The sequence below is a fragment of the Myotis myotis genome, unplaced genomic scaffold (assembly GCF_014108235.1).
Source record: "Myotis myotis isolate mMyoMyo1 unplaced genomic scaffold, mMyoMyo1.p scaffold_m19_p_1, whole genome shotgun sequence".
Lineage (NCBI taxonomy): Eukaryota > Metazoa > Chordata > Mammalia > Chiroptera > Vespertilionidae > Myotis > Myotis myotis.
In genome coordinates this window covers 85,001,576-85,026,513 of record NW_023416313.1, presented here as the reverse complement: position 1 = coordinate 85,026,513, position 24,938 = coordinate 85,001,576, and the positions used below count along the sequence as shown (strand labels likewise).

The window sequence follows — 24,938 nt, the reverse complement described above, 5'->3', positions numbered from 1 at the left end:
ACAGAATATTCTTAATCAACATAAGAACAGTCTGCATACCCTGAAATGTTCACAAAGAAGACTAAACAGCATTAACTAGGGAGGATTATGACACTAAAATGAAAGAAGTTTATATAAAATGTTATTCAATTGTTTTCCAAAAATTAAAGGAGTACTCTGTATTTAGTTAAGTTAGGTAGCTGCTATCATGGAGTTCAGCCTTTAGACCAGACTACTAGTAAATAACACCCAAAAGTTTGCTTTACTTGGCAGAGTGCTTTAAAAAATTATCTGAATGCTTTTCAGTGGGTTTTACACTCCCATCTGATGACAGGATACCCTCCCTAGTCTAACAAATGTTATGCATTACTTGCCTGCTATTTAAGTTTGCCTTCTGGCTTTAGACTTATGTCCTACCTGAAGAATCCCCACTTGCCCTATATTTTGTTCTCTTTCTTCTCCATCTCCTCTTTCCTACAAACTCATCAAGTTTTACTTCTGCAAGTTGGGAACCATATTTCTAATTAACCTTTGACAATCTCATCTAAAATTCAGAAAAACTCCAAACTATTTCTCTGTGTATTGTCCTGGTGAAAAAAAATCATCATCTACAACACAATTTGCTCTTAGCCATATATTTTTATCTAAAGGGAAATACTGCTCCATGACAAAAGAAGTTTAGAAAACATATACACCCCCACTTTGGAGAATCACAATACATAAATCCTACAGTAAACGAATCTGTTTAACCAAATATGTCTCTAAATTTTCTTCCTTAGAACATTTAGCATGAAAAAGAAATGATGTTCACAGGGGCATAGTTGGATGCATTGTAATACATAAAAGACAACTGAGTGGATGGACCACTGGTAGAAAGGCAATTCCAGAGGTGCTCAGAAATAGGTCGATGGCAACCAAAGGGGAAGACTACTAGAAAGCCATGATGCTCTGTCCTGAACTCTTGTGCTCAGACATTTCATCACAGAATCAGAAGAAAAGGCTGCTGGTTGTTCCATCAAATTTCTAAATCATATAAAACCAAGAGGAGGTGGAAATCTATTGAAAGAATCATGATCCCAACAAATCTTGATGAGGGTGGAGTTGGGAATCTATATAAATAGATGAAATCTTAGTGAAAATAAATATTAAGTCTTGATTTATCTTGGAGGAGGAGGAGGAGGAGGAGGAGAAGGAGGAGGAGGAGGAGGAGGAGGAGGAGGAGGAGGAGGAGGAGCCACAATACCATATAATCAAGAATAAGGAAGACAGGACTTAACAGTGGCATATACAAAAAAATACTTTGCAGTTTTCATTAACACTAAACTCAGAGTCAGTCACTCAGAATTACGGGACCAACAAGAAAATTACTGTAATTTTAGGTTGCCTTAGTTAGCATTATAGTATCTGGAACTAGGGAAGTTTTCTTCTCTTTCCCTCTCATATATCCTATTAAGCCCCATCTGGAGCTATATTCAGATCAATGTGCAACACTTTAAGAAAGAAGTAAACAGCCTGGGTGGTGTGGCTCAGTGGTTGAGCATCAACCCAGGAACCAAGAGGTCATGGGTTTGATTCCCAGTCAGGGCACATACCCAGGCTGCGGGCTTCATCCCCAGTAGGAGGCAGCCAATCAATGATGTTCCTCTCTCATCGGTGTTTCTATCTCTCTATCCCTCTTCCTTCCTCTCTCTCTAAAAATCAATGAAAACATTAAAAAAAAGAAGTAAACAAAATGAAACACCAGAATGAGCTAAGGGCATTTATTCCAAAAATAAAAACATCAATAGAAAATATAATAGTTGATTTCAAACATTTGAAGAGTTGTCATAGTAGAGAAGCATTCCATTTAATTTTTATGATGTAGGGGGAATGGTGTACAGAACCAAGTGGTGGATGTTCTTGGGAGATGAATTTAAACTTCACAAAAAGATGAGGCATTGTAACAAACTAGTCCAAAGAATGAATGGTCTATTCAAGAAATAATCAATCATTAATTTGCATGACCATTTAGCCAGGATGTCACTGAGGAAATTCAAACATCAGATGCAACGTAAGTCTAGACAGCTTTAAATACTCTCCCAACACGGAGATTCTAAAATACTACTGGAAGCAATATCACCACTTGAAGACATGTCCACAAACAATGCAATACACTCTCCTTGAATGTCATTGCAAGTGGCTGCTGAAAGCTGACTCAGGAGAGCTGACTGTTCAATTTTCAGGATTCTGCAAACCCACTGTTGACCACAGTCAATATCAAAATTCAAATCATATAAACTTACCATGAAATAAACTACATTTAAAACAAAGCTAATAAACACTCAAGTAATCACATCCTAATTGCACGTTGCTATCCTGAAATTAACCCTCATGGTAGAGTTATACCCTAAAAATCTTCAAATGCTACAAATGAGGGCTTTTTTTGAGAGCAGTTGTAAAATATTTGTCATCGGCACACCAGGTCTGTAGTATACTTAGTCAACAAGTATTTATTAAGCTCCCAAATATACAGTTTGAGGCTGTGTAGAATAGGAGTAGGAACTAAAGGGGTACTCCTCAGGAAAATAGAAAGCATTATCAGAACTTTCAAGTGATCTGCCTTCTTATTGAATACACTGTGGAACATTTATACGATACTCTACAGCCTTTAAAGAAGAATGCTGTGTAATAATTTGTATTGGGAAGACACACAATACACTGATAACACTAGTGTCCTCTGCAGAGAGAAACTGGATATTATATACTGTTTTTAACTCATATGTTTGCATTTTTGGTACATGCCTGTATTATTTTAACATAATAACAAAAGGCTGTAATCAAACACAAAGAAAGGAATCATCCTTGAGCAATACCTTGACCAAAAGGCAGCAAACAGAAGCATCCACAAGGGAGAGAGGAGAGGAAAGCACCCTTGACAAAGGCAGTGGTAGCAGAGATAAATTTCTTAATCCTCCACCCAGAAGGGAAGATGATACATTCATCCCCCCATCCTCAGGGAATATGTTCCAAGACCCCCACTGGCTGTGTGAAACCACAAATAGTCCCAAACCTGATATATACAATGTTCTCCTATACATACATACATGTGAATGATAAAGAGCCATCTATAAAGTAGGCACAGTAACAACAATAACTAATAATAAAGTAGAACAATTATGACAATATACTATAACTAAACTTATGTGAATATGGCATCATTAAGTAAAATAAGGGTCACTTGAGCACAAGCACTGCAATATAGACACAGTCTACCTGATAACCAGCTACTAAGTGAGTAATAGGAGGGGAGCATCTGCAGTGTGGAGATGCTGGACAAAGGGATGGTTCACATCTAGGCGGAATAGAGTGAGATTTCATCATGCTACTCAAAATGGCTTGCAATTTAAAACTTATGAACTGTATATTTCTGGAATTTTCCATTTAATATTTTTGGACTGTGGTTGAGCGTGGGTGACTGAAACTGTGGATAAGGGAGGGGAGATACTCTACACCCTGATTGTCCTGACAGCCCTCCATTTCCTACTCTTCTAGGGCAGCCCGCACAAATGTAATATTCCTGCCTTCCTTAGTCACTGGATATTCTTAAGAGAAAGGTTCTCAACTGGGGCAAATTTTGACCCTATGGGACATTTGGCAATTCTAGAGATATTTTGGCTGCAGAAATTGAGGGTACAACAGGCATCTAGTCGGTAGAGGCCAAGAACGTTGCTAAACACCATACGATGCACAGGACAGCCTCCCATGAACAAAGAATTATCCAGCCCAAAATATCAATAATGACAAAGTGGAGAATTCCCTGCACCACTGTTGCTTAAGGCCACCTGAGGGGATCTCTGGCTTTATAACCCAAGACAGTCTAGCCAGTGTCTTCATTAGAAAATATGGCCAGAGAATTGAACTGATGTTTAAGAGCGCCTGTGAGGCTCCTTAAAAATAACTGCTCTGGAAGGCAGCCTGGGGAGGCTTAAAAATGTCACAATTGACCTAACAACTTACAGAGATCATTTTTCTTCAGAAAAACCATTTAATTGGTGTGTCACCAGCATTTCTGCAAAGTAGCATAATACTCATTAGAGAACTTTTCAATTTTCTTAGGGAAAAAAAAGTAAATATCACATGATCTCGCTTATATGTGAATCTAATGAACAAAATAAACTGACAAACAAAATAGATCCAGAGACATGGAAGAATTCAACAGACTGACAATTATCAGAGGGAGGGGAGGGGCGGGTGGGAAGAGATTAACCAAAGAACTTAAATGCATGTATACATAACCCATGGATACAGACAATGGTGCAATGACGGCCTGAGGAGGAAGGAAGGGGGATAAGAGGGTCAGTTGGGGGGGGGGAAGACATCTGTAATATTTCTACAATAAAGATAAATTTTAAAAAATTCAAATACCAACTTCTCTAATAATCACAATAAATGTTTTATTAGTTAATTAAGTAAAAACATTTTTAAAGACTACTGTAAGGGCAAATGACCTGCGTACACACTTTTCCAAAGAGGACATACAGATGGCCAATAGACATATGAATAGATGCTCAAGGTCAATAATCATGAGAGAAACGTAAATTAAAACCACAATGAATATCACTTCACACCTGCCAGAATGGCTATCATCAACAAATCAACAAACAACAAGCGTTGGTGAGATCTAAGGAAAAGGAAACCCTTGTGCACTATTGGTGGGAATGCAGACTGCTATGGAAAGCAGTATGAAGTTTCCTCAAAAAATTAAAAATGTACCCTAGCCAGGTTGGCTCAGTAGATAGAGCATTGGCCCTCGGACTGAAGGGTCCCGGATTCAATTCTGGTCAAGGGCATGTACCTCAGTTGCAGGCTCAATCCCCGGCCCTGGATGGAGCACATGCAGGAGGCAATCAATTGATGTGTCTCTCTCACATCTATGTTTCTCTCTCTCTCCCACTCCCTTCCATTCTCTCTAAAAATCAATGGAAAAATATCCTTGGGAGAGGATTAACAAAACAAAAAAATTAAAAGTGGAACTGCCTTATGACCCAGCAATTCCACTTCTAGAAATTTAGCTAAAGGAACCCCAAATACTAATTCAAAAGAATATATGTACCCCTATGTTCACTGCAACATTATTTAGTACAATAAACAAGATTCAAAAGCAACCCAAGTGTCCATTAGTAGATGAGTGGATAAAAAAGCTGTGGTACATTACACAAGTGGAATACTACTTGACCTTAAGAAAGGAAATCTTACCCTTTGCAACAGCATGAATAGACCTAGAGAACGTTATGCTAAGTAAAATAAGCCAGTCAGAGAAAGACAAGTACCACACAATTTCATTCATATGTGGAATCTAAAGAACAAAATGAACTAGCAAAATATAGACAGACTCATAGGCAGAGAGCAGGCTGACAGCTTTTGGGGGTGTAGGGTTGGGTGGGGGTGGGGATGAAGGGATAGAGCAAAAAAGAAAAAAAACTCATGGACAGGACAACACTGTGGTGATTGCTGGGGGAATGGGGAGATGAAGGAGGGTATAAAGGGGATAAGTGGTGATGGATGGAGACTTGACTTGGGGTAGTGAACACACAATACAGTGTACAGATGATGTGTTGTAGAATTGTGCACCTGAAGCCTGCATAGTTTTGTTAACCAGTGCTACCCCAATATATTCAATAAAAAGGAAAAAAATACTACTAGATACATGACTCTTTAACCTTTGCCAGAGTTGAATTAGGTAATACCAGAGGTGAGTTACCACCTACAGTATATAATTTTTAGATACTAATTTCCAAAATTTTTAATATTTATAATAAACTCTCTCCTTTAATCTAGTAATATGAGGCTATCAAAACATAAACTGCTTTATTACATTAGAAAGATCATATACCATGATCAAGTGGGATTTATCCCAGGGATGAAAGGCTGGTACAATATCCACAAATCAATAAATGCAATACATCACGTAAACAAATTGAGTGACAAAAATCACATAATCATATCAATTGATGCAGAAAAGGCATTTGACAAAATCCAACACCCTTTCCTGATAAAAACTCTCAGTAAAGTGGGAATAAAAGGATCATACCTCAACATAATAAAAGCCTTATATGACAAAACTTCAGCCAACATCATACTCAATGGGCAAAAACTAAAACATTTCCCCTAAAAACAGGAACAAGACAGGGATGCCCACTTTCACCACTCGTGTTTGACATAGTACTGGAAGTGCTAGCCATAGCAATCAGACAAGAAGAAATAAAAGGCATCCAAATTGGAAAAGAAGAAGTAAAATTGTCATTATTCGCAGATGACATGATATTGTACATAGAAAAGCCCAATGACTCCATCAAATAACTACCAGAACTAATAAATGAATTTGGGAATGTAACAGGATACAAAATTAACACCCAGAATTCTTTGGCTTTTTTATACACCAATAATGAACTCACAGAAAGAGAAACTAAAAAAACAGTCCCATTTACCATTGTAACAAAACAATTAAGAGACATAGGAATAAATTTAACCAAGGAGGTAAAGGACCTGTACTCAGATAATCATAGGACTCTGAAAAAAGAGATAGAGGAAGACATAAACAAATAGAAGAATATACCGTGTTCATGGATTGGAAGAATCAACATCATTAAAATGTCCATACTACCCAAAGCAATCTATAGATTCAATGCAATCCCCATTAAAATACCAACAGCATACTTCAAAGACCTAGGACAAACTCTCCAAAAATTCATATGGAATAAAAAAAGACCCTGAATAGCTGCAGCAATCTTAAGAAAGAAGAACAAAGTAGGTGGGATCTCAATACCAGATATCAAGCTGTATTACAAAACCACTGTTCTCAAAACTGCCTGGTACTGGCACAAGAACAGACATATAGACCAAGGAACAAAACAGAGAACCCAGAGATCAACCTAAGCCATTATGCTCAATTAACATTTGATAAAGGAGGCAATAGCATACAACGGAGTCAAGACAGTCTCTTCAATAAACGGTGTCGGGAAAATTGGACAGATACATGCAAAAAAATGAAACTAGACCACCAACTTACACCATAGGGAATGTATGATTCTGATTCTTTGAGAGCTATTTTAAAACTCTGTAGGTACCTATTAACATGCAAATTCTTTCCGAGTGAAATTGACTTCCCTTCCTCACTATGGATAAGTCCAGTTTTGCCTCCATTTTTACATTGATTACAATATTCTGCAACTATAAATGTGTCTTTAAATTCTCAAGTGAACATCTTGCCAGTTACTTCTTTAATGATTTAGTAAAATTTTTAACAAATGTTCTCTTTTTTTTATCCTTGCCCAAGGATATAATTTTTCCATTGATTTTTTTAGAGAGTGGAGGGGAGGTAGGAGGGGGAGAAAGAGAGAGAAACATCAATGTGAGAGAGACACACTGACTTGTTGCCTCCCGCATGCTCCCTGACCAGGGCCGAGGATGGAGCCTGAAACCAACCGAGGTACATGCCCTGGACTGGGAGTTGAATCCGAGACTCTTCAGTCAGCGGGCCAACACTCTTAACCACCGAACCAAACTGGCCAAGGCTTACATCCGTATGAAAGTCATAATTTTACCTTTTTTGAAAATTGTCTTTTAACAGTAATTTTTGAGAAAATAATTAGTTACTTTTTGAAATTTGGGAGAAGTATTGATATTTACCATTCTGTGTTTTTAGTTATGCTACTGGATCTAATCATAAGTATAGCTATTGCCCTGGATAGGCATAACAGTTTGGGGGACCTAAGGGTAATAAAGTCACTGACTGATCAAATCAGAGGCAAACAGTAAGCCAGGTAGAGAGTGATCAATAGACTAAGATAGAGCTTCTGTTTGTACTAGAGAAGGGGAAAGAGGACAGAACGGAGAATGGCCTGAGTAGGGTGAGAATTCTTCAGTAGTATAGACCTTCTGTTTTTATAGTTTCCTAAGTCCTTGGCTACCTCCCAAAGACAATCCCATCCACTCTGCTCGCCAGTAACAGATCGCAGTAGGACAATGCTTGTTCACTGAGAGCCTGACAGAGTCCTTTCTCTATGTATGGATCTGTTTGCTGTGTTCACTCCTGGTTTTCAGGAGTCTAATGAACGCTATTAATCTCATCACATCCTATAACCATGAATGCCATGTGAATATTCAAAATGCTAGTGGCATGTGACTACAATTAAACAAAAGTGAAGACTTGTAAAAGACTGAAAATGTGGAAAAAATGATGTCTGATATACATACATAGGGGGTAAGTGTGACTGATTATAAAATTTTTCTACCTAGATTTTCTTCTTGAAGATTTTCTTCTTGATGCTGGAATCAAGGGTTTTCTGCTCAGGCAGATAAAAGTATAATAGAATGAAACACATTCTGAGTCTAATGTGTCCTGGGCTCACACATAGAGAACAGAAAGCATACCTCAGACCTCTCAATTCAAGGGTAGTTTTTGCCATAAAAATAAATCATTTTTTTAATATTGCAAAAATTATAACATACATTTTACCATCAACACATAGCGTTCTTCATACAAAACTTGATTGGAGAACCAAACCAAAATTTAGGAAAGTATCCTCAGAAGTAGCTAAAATGTAAAGTATTAAATAACTTTGCACAGAAGGAAACTATATACTAGAACATAAAAGCCCTGGTCTTGCTACGGATGTAATTTCTCAATGTTAGAGCTTTACTTTTATTAAAAACTTCCAGATGCATAACATGTATCGTAGTACTAAGCCATACAGTCAGGCTCGCTGCTTAAACTCCTAGGAAGTTGTCAGTATGTCTGGAGGGTTTTGGAAGTAAATTTAGGGGATACAGTTTGCTTGGTTCAACCTCTGTTTTATAGCTTATAATAGCTTTGGCTGGGATATATGACCTTTCCAGTCTTCAGTACTTGGTCAGCCTTCCTATCTTTGCTACTTTCCTGATAATTATCTTCTCTCAAGAGGCAAGTAACTAAAATAGTTTTTTAAAAAGTCATGCTTCTCTTCCAGACTTCCTGGAAGTCCATAGATTGAGACTGTGCATTAAGGAGAAAATAAATTGCACAATAAAGCTCAATAACTTGTACAGATGCTGGGTCATTCTATTATCTGTCCAATAAGACAACTGAAGAAGGTGTTACACTTGGCAAAACCTACTGTCCACAACTAGCTACTCAAACAGTAAGTAGCATTGCCGATGACCGCGGACATGCCTTTCAATGGCAGGTAGAGGATTATCTTTCAAATTTCTGTTTGCAGTACTTGTTACAGTATGATTGTACCCAGATTTACACTTTCTCTCTGAAATGTACATACTGGGGACTGAACTTTCAGCAATTTTCTAACAGTGTCCTGTGATTCTCTGGAGATTACCACAGGGGTCATCTTGGGGAAAAGAGGTAGGCAGCAGAAAGAAAGTATATATAGGGTTTTGGCCTCCGACCCTCAGACCTCCAAGGTCAATCAGTGTGTAGCTAACAGTGCATGGATGTCATATGCTGGGTTTTCTCATAGGATTTTGTTTTTTTTAAAAAAGGTTCAGCCTTTTTAAGAAATGTTGAAAAATGCCTGAACTACTTGGTCTCTAAGATTTATATTAATTTCAATATGTTTTGGCTCACAAAGTGCTCAGAGAACATGTTAAAAAGGCACGGGGATAAGAATATTGGTGTGTGTAAAGAGGTAAACCACAATAAAAGTCCTCAACCAAGTCAAGTTGACAGATCCTCATTATGATCATTATGAACTTTTATAGAGAGCCTTCTAGAGAACTGTACTAAACCCTAGAGATGCACAGATATAAACCAGAAACCAGGCCATGGAGCACATAAATGAGATTGGTAGACTGGACTCCCAACGCACTCCCTCAGGAAGCGGAATGCAATTAAACCATGAGAACACTTAGCAGTTAGCATCAGGATCTGCCCACCAGAGTCACCTGATCTTTGACCCACTTAACTCACTTGACCCCCAACCAGGTGGATAACCATCCTCAGAAAGGCAGTTATTTCCGCAGCTTGTTTCCATTCAAACTTTGTCAGCTCTGACTTGGAGCTAATTCTTTCAGTAAAAAAAAAAAAAAAAGAATTTGTAGCATTCCAAAGTTTGCTGGCAAAGCCCTAGAATTTGCCAGTATTTCTAGCATTACTTCCCAGTCAAAAGATGGGTTTTGCACATGTAATAATAAAAATATATATTAAAAAAATAAAATACAAAAAGAAAGATTGGATTTTGTATGTGGTTTGTGAAAATGTTTTATCTTATGATCATATCATGTACATCTAAAAAATGCCGACTGGATTCTGGAGTCCCTGAGACACAAATTGGAGTTTCATAATTCCTAGAAGGGTAATAAAAATATCTTACCTTTCAAAACTGCCAGAATTGACCTAAGATATAGGAATATTGGGGGAAGAATTGTGTCAATTTTCCAGGCAAATTTAATTCTAGTGTCTTAAGGATCAAAAATAAGAATACCAATTTTTGTCTGTAAATAGAATTGAAGGAGAGACTCCTATGATATTTTTCTCTCCCACTGGCTGCTACTAGAGCAAAAGAATGGAGAATTCCTCTGACTCTCAGACCATTGTCCAGATTTACATTAAAAGAGGAACTCTAAAATGCCAGGCTTGCCAAGTGTGATGGTAAAGATATTTGATTCCAAGAGATTAGGGGGTATGGGTGATTTTTCCTCCTGCTTTTACTCTCCTGCATGTGAACTCTTTGGTAAAGAAAGGAAAGATAGGCTCTACCCTGTCAAGACCAGGCTACTTCTAGTTAGACATGGACTTACTCTCAATGTTCCCATAATGCATAAACTAGAATGGGCTACAATTCATATAATTTACTCAGTCACTTAGCCTAAATGTGAAAATTGTATTTAAATATGTGCTGACCACATTTCAAACATAAAACTAAATCTTTGTGTTCATAATTCAGAAGCCCAAAGCTCCTAAAATCTGAATTATTAATATCCAAATTAATAAGGCAATTCCTGGCAAATCAGACTACACAATCAGACTAAAGAACACAATGAGAAAAATAAAGAAAATATGTCAACTACCATATTGTGTGGTAACAGAGGTTGAAATGGGGTCTCCAGATGAAATCATGTCAAAAGCATGATAGTGACTACAAATGATTCTTGATTCTGAGAAATTATAAAACGTAAGCACAAAATCTCAACTGGGAAATTCAATTACATTTAGTTCATTAATTCTAGCTGTGGGGCTACTATTTCCGAGTTCATATCTGTGAACTAAATAACTAAACTTTTTGACTAATACAAATGTAAAAATTACTACACTGTTTTAAATATCTTAAAACTGGTAGATAGGACAGTCTAGTCTTCAAGTGTAGATGGAAGAAATTACTTGTTATCTCTACAAATCATTTCCATTGCAAAGAGAAGTCAAGAGACAGAAGATAGCTAGGACTTTAAATGGAAAGGAGCTGGAAGAACAGAGTAAGTCCCACTATGCAGCTCAGTTCCTCCTCCTTGTGGTCACAAAGGGAAGGTGCCTGCCATCTGATGGCATGTCTTCAGGGAATCCTATTATTTAAATGACTTGCAGAATAGTCATTGGAAGGAATATAGGATGCCAATGGAAAGTGCTCAATTTTAATTTGCTAGTGATTTCCACTTCTGCTTCCCACTCTTGGGCATTTCCTCCTTTTTAAAAGTCAATTTTGAAATATTTTTAATTGCACTATTGCTGAACACATCCCAATGAAACAGTTACCTAAGCATGTCTACGGATTCAGTATGTGGGTATGCCACAGTCATTTCTAACACAAATTAGAAAGAAGAAAAAAGGTGTTAAGTATCATGGAGCATTAAACCACAGCATGGAACTGCTCCCTGTTGGCAAGCCAGGGAGGGTGGGGCAGCTTCTGTGTTCAGCAGTCCCACAGTGGCTACAGCCTGCAATCTAGGCTGACTCATCCATGGTTTTCAATTCTCAGCTTCCAACAAACCACCAAGTAAATGTTTATCAAGTGAAAGAATGGAATAAAAACACTTTTTCATAATGGGCTTTGGATGGTTTCCTCATAAGATATTACAGATTGATGTTATTTTGATGAATGTCTAGTACGGTTCCCCTGCAACAGGAAATGCCCCCCTGGACTGTAAAACAGTCCTGATTTTGGCATGTTTTCCCCTTACGCCCTCCATTTACCTAATCTTGTTGATAAAAGAATTCCCTCCTCTTCCATTCCTAGACCTATATTTGACATTCAAATACTGTTTTTTCAAATACCATAGCTGATTTTGCAGTTCCAAGCCAATCGGAAGCACAGTGGGCCGGAGAGGCTGCTTGTACCTTACATTCTTCCAATGAGCTAGAAAGAATTAACCCCTATGCAGAACTTACGCCTTCCTCTTAAATAAATTCTAGCTCATGGAAAAACAGAAATTACCAAGATAAGAAAGAGAAAAAGAACATTTGAAGAATTTACTTCTTAATAATTTTTAGACAAGAGAAACAGAAGAGAAGCTAGGAAACAAGAACACTGCTTCAAGAGGCAATTTGTCCCTGGTCCTGTGGATGACAGGGCGTTTTGCCAGCTGTCACTACTGGACCAACTAAGTGTTACACCCAAACTGTTGTGCTTATAAGGATGAAAATAACATGAATGCTTTGAGGCACTTTGATGTCACACTGGATTGTCTGGGCTTACAAGAGGAAGGGATTGCCTACTATTCTCATTTAACTAACATTTTTAGTATTTTAATTTGCTCTCTTTCTGAAAACTAGTTCTGACTTTCTTTACCTCACATAACTGAAAATCTACAAATTACTATGCCCTGACTAGATACACTCTTCCCACCCAGTGTGCAGCTGGTTAGGAAAAATGTACAGCATGGTGAAAAACCATGTTAGTAGGAAGTACAAATTTTATAGGAGTAATTTATGTTAGCAAGGTAATACGATGGAAAAGGGTGCACAATCTTAAAGCTACAGTTAACATTTATTTCCACCCAAATTGAGATGCCACAAAGCCAGCCACCAAATGTATCACTCACATTTATAAATCAGAGCGACTTTAATTGCCTACATCTATTCTTTTTTCATATATTATCATTTTCATAGGCTTGGAGAGTGGGTAGGAACCTCAGAAGTTATGTGGTATATCTTTTTTATCTCTAGCTAAACTCTCCAAGCAGATGACCAGCTGTGTTACGTTTCATCATTTTTTAGTGAATGTCCAAGGGCCAGGTCCTGTGCAGTACCCACCGGCAGAAAGTTTTGACTCTTATTCAACCCAAATCTCACTGTTTTCAAAAGAAATGTAGAAGAATAAATTACCATCTTATCTATCACTACGCTTTAGATGTTAAAGTCACTTTTTAAAAAATATATATATTTTATTGATTTTTTTTTTTTACAGAGAGGAAGGGAGAGGGATAGAGTTAGAAACATCGATGAGAGAGAAACATCAATCAGCTGCCTCCTGCACCCTCCCTACTGGGGATGTGCCCACAACCAAGGTACATGCCCTTGACCGGAATCAAATCTGGGACCTTTCAGTCCGCAGGCCGACGCTCTATCCACTGAGCCAAACCGGTTAGGGCAAAAGTCACTTTTTTAAAGTCTGTGCACCTTCATCTGACCATAAATTCTTGGAAAGCCAAAAGTCAGGAAAGGCTATGACAATCATCTTTTTATTCATTGCTACAGCTTTATCTCTAATCAGAAGCCAGATTTCTCATGTTCTGATTTTCTCCTACTGTGAATTTCTCGGGTTTTTCCTCAGAGGGGGAAAAAAACCCTTAGTATTTACAACATGGGAGAAGTTTTGGTCACATGCTCCAAAGCACACTGTTCTTTTTCCTGGCTGCACCTGTCGCACCTGCAAATTCATGTCAACTTTAAATAAATGTCTGTCATCCTCATTGAAATGTAAGCTCCATGAGGGCAGATTCCAAGTCTGCCCATTCGGCAGCATATTCCAAGTCTCTAGCATGATATTTGGCACACAAAAGGCTCTTTATGCTTGGAGAACTGACAAATGCCTTTCAAAACCATTCCAGTCCAACACTCGTACTGAGAGGATATAAAAACTAAGTCTGTAAAAGTCACTCTTAAAAATACTTGCCCCCGATTGTATAACAAGTTAATGACAAAGCCAGGATTAGAATTCTGTGTTCTTGATTGCCCATTCACATTCTCATTCTATTACACCACAGAGGCTCTTATACCTAATACCCTGGGCAGGCAACACTACTGATGAGTAAGGCACAGAAACCTTTGTGATCTAAACATCATTTGGTTGGCTGCCTGGCTCCCTGTGTTCCTTATCATAGAAACCCTCCCATAAATATGCCTGGTTTATACATACCTTATGTAGGACTGCAAGAACAGAACCCAAAATGGAATTCTACAGCCAGAGCAAAAAAAAACCACAATTTATTCTCAAAGATGAGGGTCAAGTTTTACAAAGGCCAAGCCACAGATACCAGTCAAATTTCCATGGTTCAGCTACTGCTGAATCAAATATTCTGCTAAACAGAGTTCCAATGTATATGGTTTCTTAAATTTTATTTTGGGGTTTCTTTAATGCAAATATTTTTAAAAAATAGAGCTTCTGAACACATGTAAAAAGTAAATGGGAGCCCTAACCAGTTTGGCTCAGTGGATAGAGCGTCGGCCTGCGGACTGAAGGGTCCCAGGTTCGATTCCGGTCAAGGGCATGTACCTTGGTTGCGGGCACATCCCCACTGGGGGATGTGCAGGAGGCAGCTGATCAATGTTTCTCTCTCATCGATGTTTCTAACTCTCTATTTCTCTCCCTTCCTCTCTGTAAAAAATCAATAAAATATATAGTTTTTTAAAGTAAATGGGATCTTATATGCATGTATGCATTACCTATGGACACAGACAATAGGGTGGCGAGGGCCTGTGGTGGGATGGGAACTGGGAGGAGGGGAGCTCTGGGGGGAGAAAAAAGGAACATCTGTAATAATCTCAACAATAAAGATTATATATACACATATCCTATATAATAAAACCCTAATATGCAAATTGACTGAATGGCAGAATGACCAGTCGCTATGACGTGCACTGACCACCAGGGGGTAGATGTTCAATGCAGGAGCTGCCTGTTGGTGGTCAGTGCACTCCCACAGGGGGAGCACTGCTCAGCCAGAAGCAGTGGAAGGAGCCTTTCCTGCCTCTGAGGCAGCGCTAAGGAACAGCAAGCCTGGCCTCTGGCTGAGCGGCTCTCCCACAGGGGAGTGCCAGAAGCCGGGCTCATGGCTGGTAAGCACAGCATCAGTGGCGGGAGCCTGTCCTGCCTCCGCTGCAGGCGGGCAGTAAGGAGTGAGGGGTCCCAAACTGCGAGAGCCCTGGACTGTGAGAGGGATGTCTGACTGCCAGGTTAGGCCCCATCCCTGGGGGAATCAGGCCTAAGCTGGCAGGCAAACATCCCCCAAAGGGTCCCAGATTGTGAGAGAGCACAGGCCAGTCAAAGGGACCACCGACCCCCCCCCCTCCCCAGTGCACAAATTTTGTGCATCGGGCCTCTAGTATATACATAAAAGTAAATGAGAATTTTCAGAGATGACAAAGGTGATCTAAAATTGGATTGTGGTGATGATTACACAACTCCATAAAATTATTTTTTAAATATTTAAATTATACACTTAAAATGGGTAATTATTATAAATTATACTTTAATAATTAAAAATTTAAATATTTTTAAAATATTACAGTGTGAAAATGAGTCAGAAAGTTAAAGTATTTCTTTTTGTAAACACCTAGTATCAAAACCGTAAAGACATTTTAAAATATCCCCATACTTTTTTAAGGCCAGGTTTTATCTACTTCAATCCTGGTTTACCTACAAGGTCAAAAGTTTTTCCTGGCCGGAACCGGTTTGGCTCAGTGGATAGAGCGTCGGCCTGCGGACTGAAGGGTCCCAGGTTCGATTCTGGTCAAGGGCATATACCTGGGTTGCAGGCACATCCCCAGTAGGAGATGTGCAGGAGGCAGCTGATCGATGTTTCTCTCTCATTGATGTTTCTAACTCTCTATCCCTCTCCCTTCCTCTCTGTAAAAAATCAATAAAATATATTTAAAAAAAAAAAAGTTTTTCCTGTAATTTTGGTAAAAAAATAATTTAGTAGACTAATATAAATATCTTGGTGTAGCACTGCAACACTAAGTTGTTTGACTGATTATCTGCATAAATAACCTATAGATATATGTGTTTAATTAAGCATAATGTTCTAGTCCAAAACCTGTCATTTACCATTGGGTTTTCAGCAAGTTACATATCTCCAGACCTTGGTTTTCCCACCTCTATCATGTGTCCCTATGGACCAGATGAAAAATAAATAGCATATAATACAGTATAAAGAATAGTAATTGCTACTATGTATTGAATAGCCAAACACCAATATGCCAAACTGTTTAAATTATTATCCTACAAGGAAGGTATTATTATTAGTTACTTTTTTGCAGATGAGGAAACTGGAAATAAAGTTCATTAGTTTGACCAATGTCACACAGTTATTTAATAGAAGACCTAGGATTTTAATCCAAAACTCTTCAGCTCCAAAGCCTATACTCATTCTCCATCCCTCACTCGACTTTGAGCTTTTGATTCTATCAGATGTGGCCATGAATCCTGACATTGCCTTTACTATGGTAAGTTAGTCACCTTCTGAGTCCAGTTTCCTAATCTATACAATGAGATCACCAATATTTAACTCTCGGGGTCGTTGTGAAGATTAAATGAGAGTGATTCCCCTACTGGTATAATTAGAAATTACTCAATAATATTCTATCTCATCCCTCTCCCATACATGCTCCTTCCTGTGCTTAAAAATATCTATTTTAAAAACCTCTATAAATTCTATGATTTCCTTGTAGCCTACCTGGATAAGCCTCCTGGGGACTGAGTTCTATCAAAAGCAATTAAAGTGAACACAAACAACACAGCATTAATCCTTTGCTATCAGTCATTGGCTCTGTGACGGATTGTCAACAAGAGTGTCAACTTCAAGGGGTGGGCATCTGTCCACAGGAACTGAGCGAGCTGAGGTCACAGACTTGTCTCACTCTGCCCTACAAACAGATGTCTGGGTGACAACTCTTAGTCACTGCAAACCAGGGTTAGAGCCAAACCAGGTGGGAAGTGCTGTACCTCCTTCCTTTTCCTCTTGGCCAGCCCATTCATTCCCTAAAACAATAGTCACTGACCATAACTTAAAATCACTAGTTTTACCCCAGAATACTACTTTCAACATAACGCCTGTATTTTGATGATATTTAATTATTCCACAAGCATAAAGTGTTTCTATAATAGTGATCCGTCAACAAGAAACCTGTTTGATTGTGTGTAGTGAAATGTGCACCTTGAAATATTTACCTCTCAAACAACCTGATGAAAACTGGTGTAATGTGGAGCTCTAGTGGTGCAAGAAAGTAACGCAGCCATTACTGAGGGCCAACAAAACAGCCAAGGAAATCACCGTTTATTATTTATTTGTTATTACCGTGAAATCGCTGTTTATTGTTCAGTTAATATGTTAAGAAGAAAAATGGTTCAAAATGACATTCCGAGATAATGTAAGGTAAACCCTAAATATAATAATTTCTTCTAGATTACATATTAGACCTCAACGGCTCGTTTATACCAAACATAATAAAGCAGTTAAGTTCACAAATAATAGAACTCAGTGCTGTGGGTGTCACTTCTCTACTTTTTACCCAGTTCACTATGAATCCTATTAATTAAACACTAGTTGTTTGTCACGCAGCTAACAGGAGTACTGAATAGAAAAAAATGCTGGGCTCCAGTGAAGTCCTATACCAACTGATTTGAGAATTTAAATAATCCCTCCAAGCTGATGAGGTTTTGTGAGTGAATTCCTGCACTACAAAAGTGTTTTCCTTGGATTTCTGACTTCTGAGGTCTTTTCCAATTTAAAACAAGCAAGAATGAAACCTACAATGTCAAAACAAACATTAATGTTTCCCTGTTGCCTAATGTATATGTCTTCTCAATTGAAAGGGCTTCATTTACCAAAACTACAGTTCCATTATGGTCAGCAAAGTAGCAGAACATAAATAATAAAACTTGTATGCTCTACAACTGGGAGTTGACATTTAAAATTTCTAAATATGGTGCCTGATTTAGCTGTGTTATGGTGAGGAAAAACAAGTTATCATGAGAAAAAAAACTCAGAACATGAAAAATATAGGAAGTAAGCTTTCCATGTATAAGTATCTAAGCATCTTATGCCTGGACATTACAGAAAACGTAAGAGACTCACTTTTCCATAAGAGGTGATAAAAGAAAGTAACTGTTCATAAATGCATTAACAAGATTTATCTGAAATAAATATCTCGACTGATGGCAGTTTTCCATGGCTTTTATCAGTTGACTACACTTGTGTTTTCCAATAGACATACCCCAAGGGCTCCTAAATTGTTAGGTCTACAGATAATTGACTCCCGAACCTCAGAGGTCTACTGAGGAAGATTTAATGATTACCTAGAGATTTCATTCATTAATATCTCTTCTCTATCCTTCTACTAATATGTTGTATTAATACAATTCCCTAAAGCTGAAGAGAAAAAAATGGTAAAAAATATAAGAGCCTTTTCTGAGATGTCACTGAGAATGCAGTAGTTAGCAATGGGAAGCTCAAGGTAAAGAACAAATTTCCTTTAGCTAAAGAATGCAGAACCCTTTTGATAGAAAAGAATAAAAGCAGGAGAGGAAGTTAAGGTCCTTTACTAACATAATCATATGTTAAAAGAAGCAAATGGAAACCTGTGCTAATCCAACATTTGCCACCAGGGAATTCAGAATCTAACGTGTTCTGCAGTCCTTTTCACAGTAGGCATTAAAACTGAATAAAATTGAACAATATTTTTCAATCTGTGAATCTAAGAATTTCATATTTGTACATCATCTGCCATATTTTCCATGGTGATTATCTCTCTCTCTTTTGTTCTCCCATAACAGACCTTGGTATGCTGCTTAAAATAATATTTGGGGCTTTATTTGCCATTCTTTTGACTGAGACATGTTGATTTTATTAAAGTGAGTTGGGTCTGCATTCTTTCTTTACTATTATTACAGGTAGACTTGACAGACACAGGACTTTTGTTTTAAAATGCTCTGCTATGGAGTCAACCTTGTTAAATAAGTTCCATTTTACCTGCTGGGCAGTTGCATTCTGAAGGTGCTTCTCTTGCGATTCTTATTTTAGCCATATGTTCATAGGATTTCTGCAGGGGGTGGAAAGAAGAGGTATTAAGAGTCATCAGTAGCATTGGAGAGAAATGGGTTCTTTAGGGATTCTCTGTCCATATGCTTGATTCACCAGCATTTGATAGCCTGCATAACTAAAGTTTACATATGTACTTTGGACTCAGTCAAAAGGTAACAGTACCCAAGCCCTAAAAAAAAAGAAAAGAAAATGATCATTGACATGATATCAAGACTGCTGAAAAAAATAGAAAAAAAAATAACAATAAATTAATTTTTAAAAAAAGACTGCTGGACTTGTATAACATCTTTCTCCATTGTTCAACTACCAATACCCACTCCCTCAGCTCATACATATGCAGCCAATGCAAAAACCTGGCATTAACATGTTGCAGTTCTAGGTAAGTTATGTGTTTTAAAACAGCCAATACTTTATGCATGGAGGTCAACTGCTTATCATGTTGCACTGCAACTACTGCCAAACAGCCTCTCTGTTGGAAGAGCAAGTTCCAGAACACCTCCTAACTCCAGACTAAAGCTGCCCCTGATTTTGATACATATTGTAGATTACTTTAAACTCTCAAGTCCAATGGCTCTGCATTCATAAACACCTCTGGCACTGCATCTTTTACCAAAAAAAATTAAGCTGCTATTTTTTTCTTTTTAAACATTTAATAGGAGACCATTCAATGTATGAAATAACTGGTTCTAAATCACAGTCAGGGTTATTTTACTTTCAAGAGTGATTACCATTTGGATATTAATAGCACCTCTGGTCCTAACCCTCTTGAAGAACATAACAGAACAAAACAGATGTTATTCTGCAAGGAATATTCTCCATAAAATCGGTAAAGATTCATATGAGACTTTGGAAAACTAAGAGAAGCTAAAATGCCACCCTGCCATTCTGGTCACCCTTCCCGCTTTTAGAGCTCCATATAGATTTAACATGCAAATATCCGGAAGAGTGAGGGAAGATGAGACACACAGAGAGGGTGGTATCAAAGGATGTGCATATACAGTACAAACATATGCCACCATGGATGGACGCCTAGCATATGTGCACACGGCCACACCACGTATGCGGACAACAAGGGTAGGCTGGTCGTATACACAGAATCACGCCTGTGCGAGATGTTATGCACGTGCAAAATCCCCCAGCTTTTCACACCTGAGCCAGAAGTCGCTCCACTTTCTCTTGCACCACTGCTTTGAGCTGATCCAGGCAATCGGGAAGCGGACGGATGGAAGGGTCCCCTTTGGCGGATTCGAGAGCGGCGATCCTCGCCTGGAGATCGTTGGTTTTCACCCCCAGGTACAGACAAGACATCACGGCCACCACTGACAGGAGGGCCGCCAGGACCGCGCCTGGGGGCACGGTGCGGGCACAAGGCTGCCGGGCGGAGCTCGGGTCCTCGGAGCCCGGCTCTCCAGCCCCTCCTTTTCCTGCAGGCTTCTTCGGCAGCATCGTGGCGGGGTCCGCTGCCTCCCACCCTCTCCCACTTCCAATAACCGTAAAGGGAAAGAAAAAGGACGATTCCTCCAAAGTTCAGTCCGGTGGGCTGTACAACTAGTTGGCGGAGTGGGAGAGGGGCGCGCGGAGATGGACCCCCAGCTCTCCCCGGTGCCGAGACCAGCAGTCCTGGACCGTCCTCCGCCTTCTTCTCCTCTCCTACCTGAGGGTGAAGAGCACCCTCCGTCTGTGGACTGGTGGCCACAAGGCAAAAACCAGAAAGGAACCCACTCGGATAGTCCTGCTGACACCCCCCTGAGGACGGGCACTTCGGAGGTCCCCGCGGGCGGCCGCCCAGGGGCCCGGGACCGTGGGAGACGGCTGCGGTGGCCGCCGCTCCCCTCGCCCCGCAGCGCGGACCTGTTGCGTCTGCTAGTTCGCCTTAGGTCTACCTAGCCGGTGTTTTTCCGCACGCCAACTGCCTCCCACCTGGACTCGGTGCCGGGCAAAAACGGCGGAGCGCGGCGACGGGAGCGCGGCGCCAAAAGGGTACCGAGGGGCAGAGGCGAGAGGAAACGGAATGAGGAGCAAGAGCGAGCGGCGAGGCCGAAGTCGCGGCTGCCCCCAGGATCTCCGCAGCCTCGCGCGTGCAAGCCTTAAATACCCTTCGGGATGCTCGGGTGTGAGCGACGGTGAGTGCGCGCGCGCCCGGCGCCGACGCCCCGCCCCCGCCCCCGCCCCCGCCCCCGCCCCGCCTCCTCCCGGCTCAGCCTCCGTCCGCCGCCCCGCCGCCTAGACCCAGCGAGGCCGCCACATTATCCCCATGTATTCACCTCCGTCCGGCCCGCGCTGTCCCCCCACTGCGCCCAAGGGGCGGGGGAGCTGAGCCGGAGGTCATTTGCATAAGATATGCAAAATACGGAGCGACCGCAGTGATTGGAGAGGAGCTTGATGACCCCTCCCTCCACGGAGTAACTTCAGCGTCCCGAGGGCCATCCCCCCGTCTGGGCTAGGGCCGGAGCGGGTCTGCTGTGGGCTCGGCGGCAACTCTGGCTTATACTGACCCTGCCCAGCGCTCCCTCCTTATCGCAGTGAAATCCGGAGAAATGGCCTCCAGGCGGGGAGAAGTGGAGCAGAAAGCTCTGGCTCTCCATATCTTCACTGGAGAGCAGTGGCAGAAGCTCCTGGGATCTCGCTCTGGGCAGCCTTTCTCCCTCCTCCCTCAGTTTCCCACATGCCCAGAGGCAGAGTGTCTGGCTGACGCCCGAGGTGCACTGCCCCACTCCCCTTCTCCTCCCGCGGCCGCTGCAGACTCCCACCTAGGGAAGTTTTCTTTCCCCTCCCCCAGTTTCCTTCTGTCTTGACCGAGCCGAGTCGCCTCCCCGCTCTGTGTTCCTAGTCTGTACTAGGGTGCTAATGCGTTTTCCTGATTCCGTGTTTTGTGGGATTGGAAAAGGCAGCGTTGAGGTGCACATTGCTCAGGATTTAGGAAAGACTGAAGAATGAGGTCAATTTTTCCTCTTACCTGACTCTCCTGCAGCTCCCTCTGGATCAAATTACAAGTTCTCTAATGGGATTTTTGGAAGTAGGTAACAAGTAGCATTCTGCATCTAATTAACTGGGGGGGGGGGGGGGGGCGGGAATAGGGAATAAATCCCACCTCTTAGTCCAACAAGTTTCTCCTTATCTGCTCCTACTCACAAGAAATACCAAAAATTTCTCCTATCCTTAATCAAGCTATGTACCAGTAAATAATCAACAAAATACTGCACTAAGCTGACCTTTCACGTACATAAACATATATTGCTAGGTACTAGGTACAAAGCAGGGCAAATATGTTTCAATAACAGCTGTTGATGGAAGATACAGGAATAAAAAAAAGATTAGGGGATGAAACAGACACAACAGTGGAGGACAACTCAGTGAATTTTGCTATAAAATCAAAAGCAAAATTCCTTACATTTGTTTTACACAGTAGTTCTCAAAGGGTGGTCCCAAGACCAGCAATATCAGCATCATTTGAAAAATTATGGAAAATTCAAATTCTGAGGCCCCACCCCATATCTACTGAATCTAAAACTACTGCTATTATGAAATCGGAAACACAGTAATCTTTGTCTTTGCAATGATTTTGATGCACATTGATAGACCACTGGTATAACACTTTACAAATATTTTCAAATACATTTTTCACTTGAACCTCATAACCCTGGGATGCAAGTAAGGAATTATTGGCCCCGTTTTATATATGAGAAAACAATTTTCAAGTCACATTGAATTGTGAGTTAAACATGTTTTCAAAAGTAGCACCCAAGGAATGGGTACAAAGTCTTTAATATGTCACCTCTTTCTGATTTACCAATGACCTCTCTAACCATTCCTCAGTCTCCTTTGCAGGCTTTTCCTCTGCCTGTCCTCTAAATATTGGTGCTCCTCGGGTCTCTATCTTATGCCATCGTCTCGTTTAACTCTGTATACTATCTTCAGTAGTGCTCTCAATTACCATCCTTACACGGATGCCTCATAAATCCATAATGCAAGCCCAAATCTCTCCCGAGCCTAAGATCCACATAGCCAGTTTGCCTATCTACCTCCTCCACTTTGATATCCCATAAGCAATTCCAACTTACTAGCCTGCATCTTACCTCCAAAGCCTGCTCTTCTGTTTCCCACCACTCTGTACCAAGCCAAAATACCCAGTAATAACCCTGGACTTCTCCCTAGCCCTCATCTACCTAAATTCTTCAATATGTCCTATTGTCCCTAGGGTGGAATTGTGTATCTTTCAAGTTACCACCTGATGTCTGTCATTCCTCCTTCCTCATTGTTCATCTTTCCCCTCATACTCTCCATACCACTTTCTCTAATCAAAGTATGAAGAGAAAGAGAATGAAGAACTTTAAGAGCAAGGCAAGACAACTCCCTTTTAAAATATCAGTAGAGCCATAGCCGGTTTGGCTCAGTGGATAGAGTGTCGGCCTGTGACTAAAGGATCCCCGGTTCAATTCCGGTCAAGGGCACATGCCGGATTTCAAACTCCATCCCCAGTAGGGGGCGTGCAGGAGGTAGCCAATCAAGGATTCTCTCTCATCATTGATGTTTCTCTCTCTCTCTCTTCCTCTCTGAAATCAATAAAAATACATTTAAAATTTAAGAAATATCAGTAAAAAGGACTTTTTCTGTGCTGATAGTGACAGTAAGTCACACATTAAATTTGATAATGCAATGTTTTCATATTATGCTTGATGGAAATTGGCCGTGAGTAAGTGCGTTAACAACTCTTGCAAGCTCTCTGTGAGAGCTTAGTGGAGAGATAGAGTTGGAATTCTGTGGATTCAGGATCTTTATCCAGAGGATTAACTTTGATTTGTATGTTTGGTTGGCACAATACCCAGAGATTTCAAAAACCAGTAGATTCTCTGCATCAAGTACAGAGAATGTGTGGAATTTTAGCACTTCTGACCATCAGAACTATAATTAATAAGTTTGTATTGTTTAAGTTACTGGGTTTTCGGTAATTTGTTACAACAGCAATGGGAAACTAATAAAATCAAAGTCACAAGAAATCAATTTTCATCTGCGACAGCTTCATAAGCTGCATTATAACGCCATAATGCCCTATAACTACAGCAAGTCCTGCAATAACAATCCCTGTTTTTCAAATGTTTACGCATTCCTGTTTTACTGACATGCCCATTGGGAAAGAGATATGCCTTCTCCCATGTCATGTAAAATTAGGATGCCCTCTACAGAGATATATTAAACCGAGTAAAATATATTCTATTTCTTTGACGTCTCCCATTGGTGCAACTCAAAAACAATAAACTAGTCAAGCTGTACAGCCACTCTCATCTCTCCTCCCAACCAATGCTAGCCCAGCTAGGATCCTGAGCTGGGACTCAGCACTACTGCTAGCACTACTGTTACCAATCTCCAGGGCCCAAAAAAAGGAAAATAAAGAAAGACTTCTGACAGAGAGATGTGGCAATAAGTTAAGCTGAGAAAGAAGGTGCCTGGGAGAAAAACAAGATAAAGCAAAAAAATGAAGGTAGAAGAAAAGAACTTTTTAAGTAGGTAGAAGTGTTGCCCTGGCCGGTGTGGCTTGGTTGGATGTCATCCAGTGCACTGAAGGTTGCCAGTTTGATTCCTAGTCAGGGCACATATCTGGGTTTTGGGCTTGGTACCCAGCAGGGGGCATGCAGGAGGCAGCCAATTGATATTTCTTCCTCCCCCTTCCTCTCTCAAAAAATCAATTTAAAAAAATTAAGTAGATAGAAATGTTAATTTTTTTAAGGCACAAT

At 40.2% G+C, this 24,938-nt stretch overlaps 1 protein-coding gene across 1 annotated transcript; it reads right to left on the bottom strand.

Annotated features, from left to right (window-relative positions):
* Positions 1 to 19,114: 19,114 nt before the first annotated feature.
* On the bottom strand, positions 19,115 to 21,277 carry LOC118665253 (collagen alpha-1(XXV) chain-like). The gene is made up of 2 exons (XM_036326577.1): positions 20,356 to 21,277; positions 19,115 to 19,204 (listed from the first exon to the last, which is right to left on the bottom strand). Exons 1-2 carry the CDS (start codon positions 20,650 to 20,652, stop codon positions 19,115 to 19,117), a joined length of 387 nt encoding a protein of 128 aa, XP_036182470.1. The 5' UTR covers positions 20,653 to 21,277.
* Between the last annotated feature and the right edge of the window lie 3,661 nt (positions 21,278 to 24,938).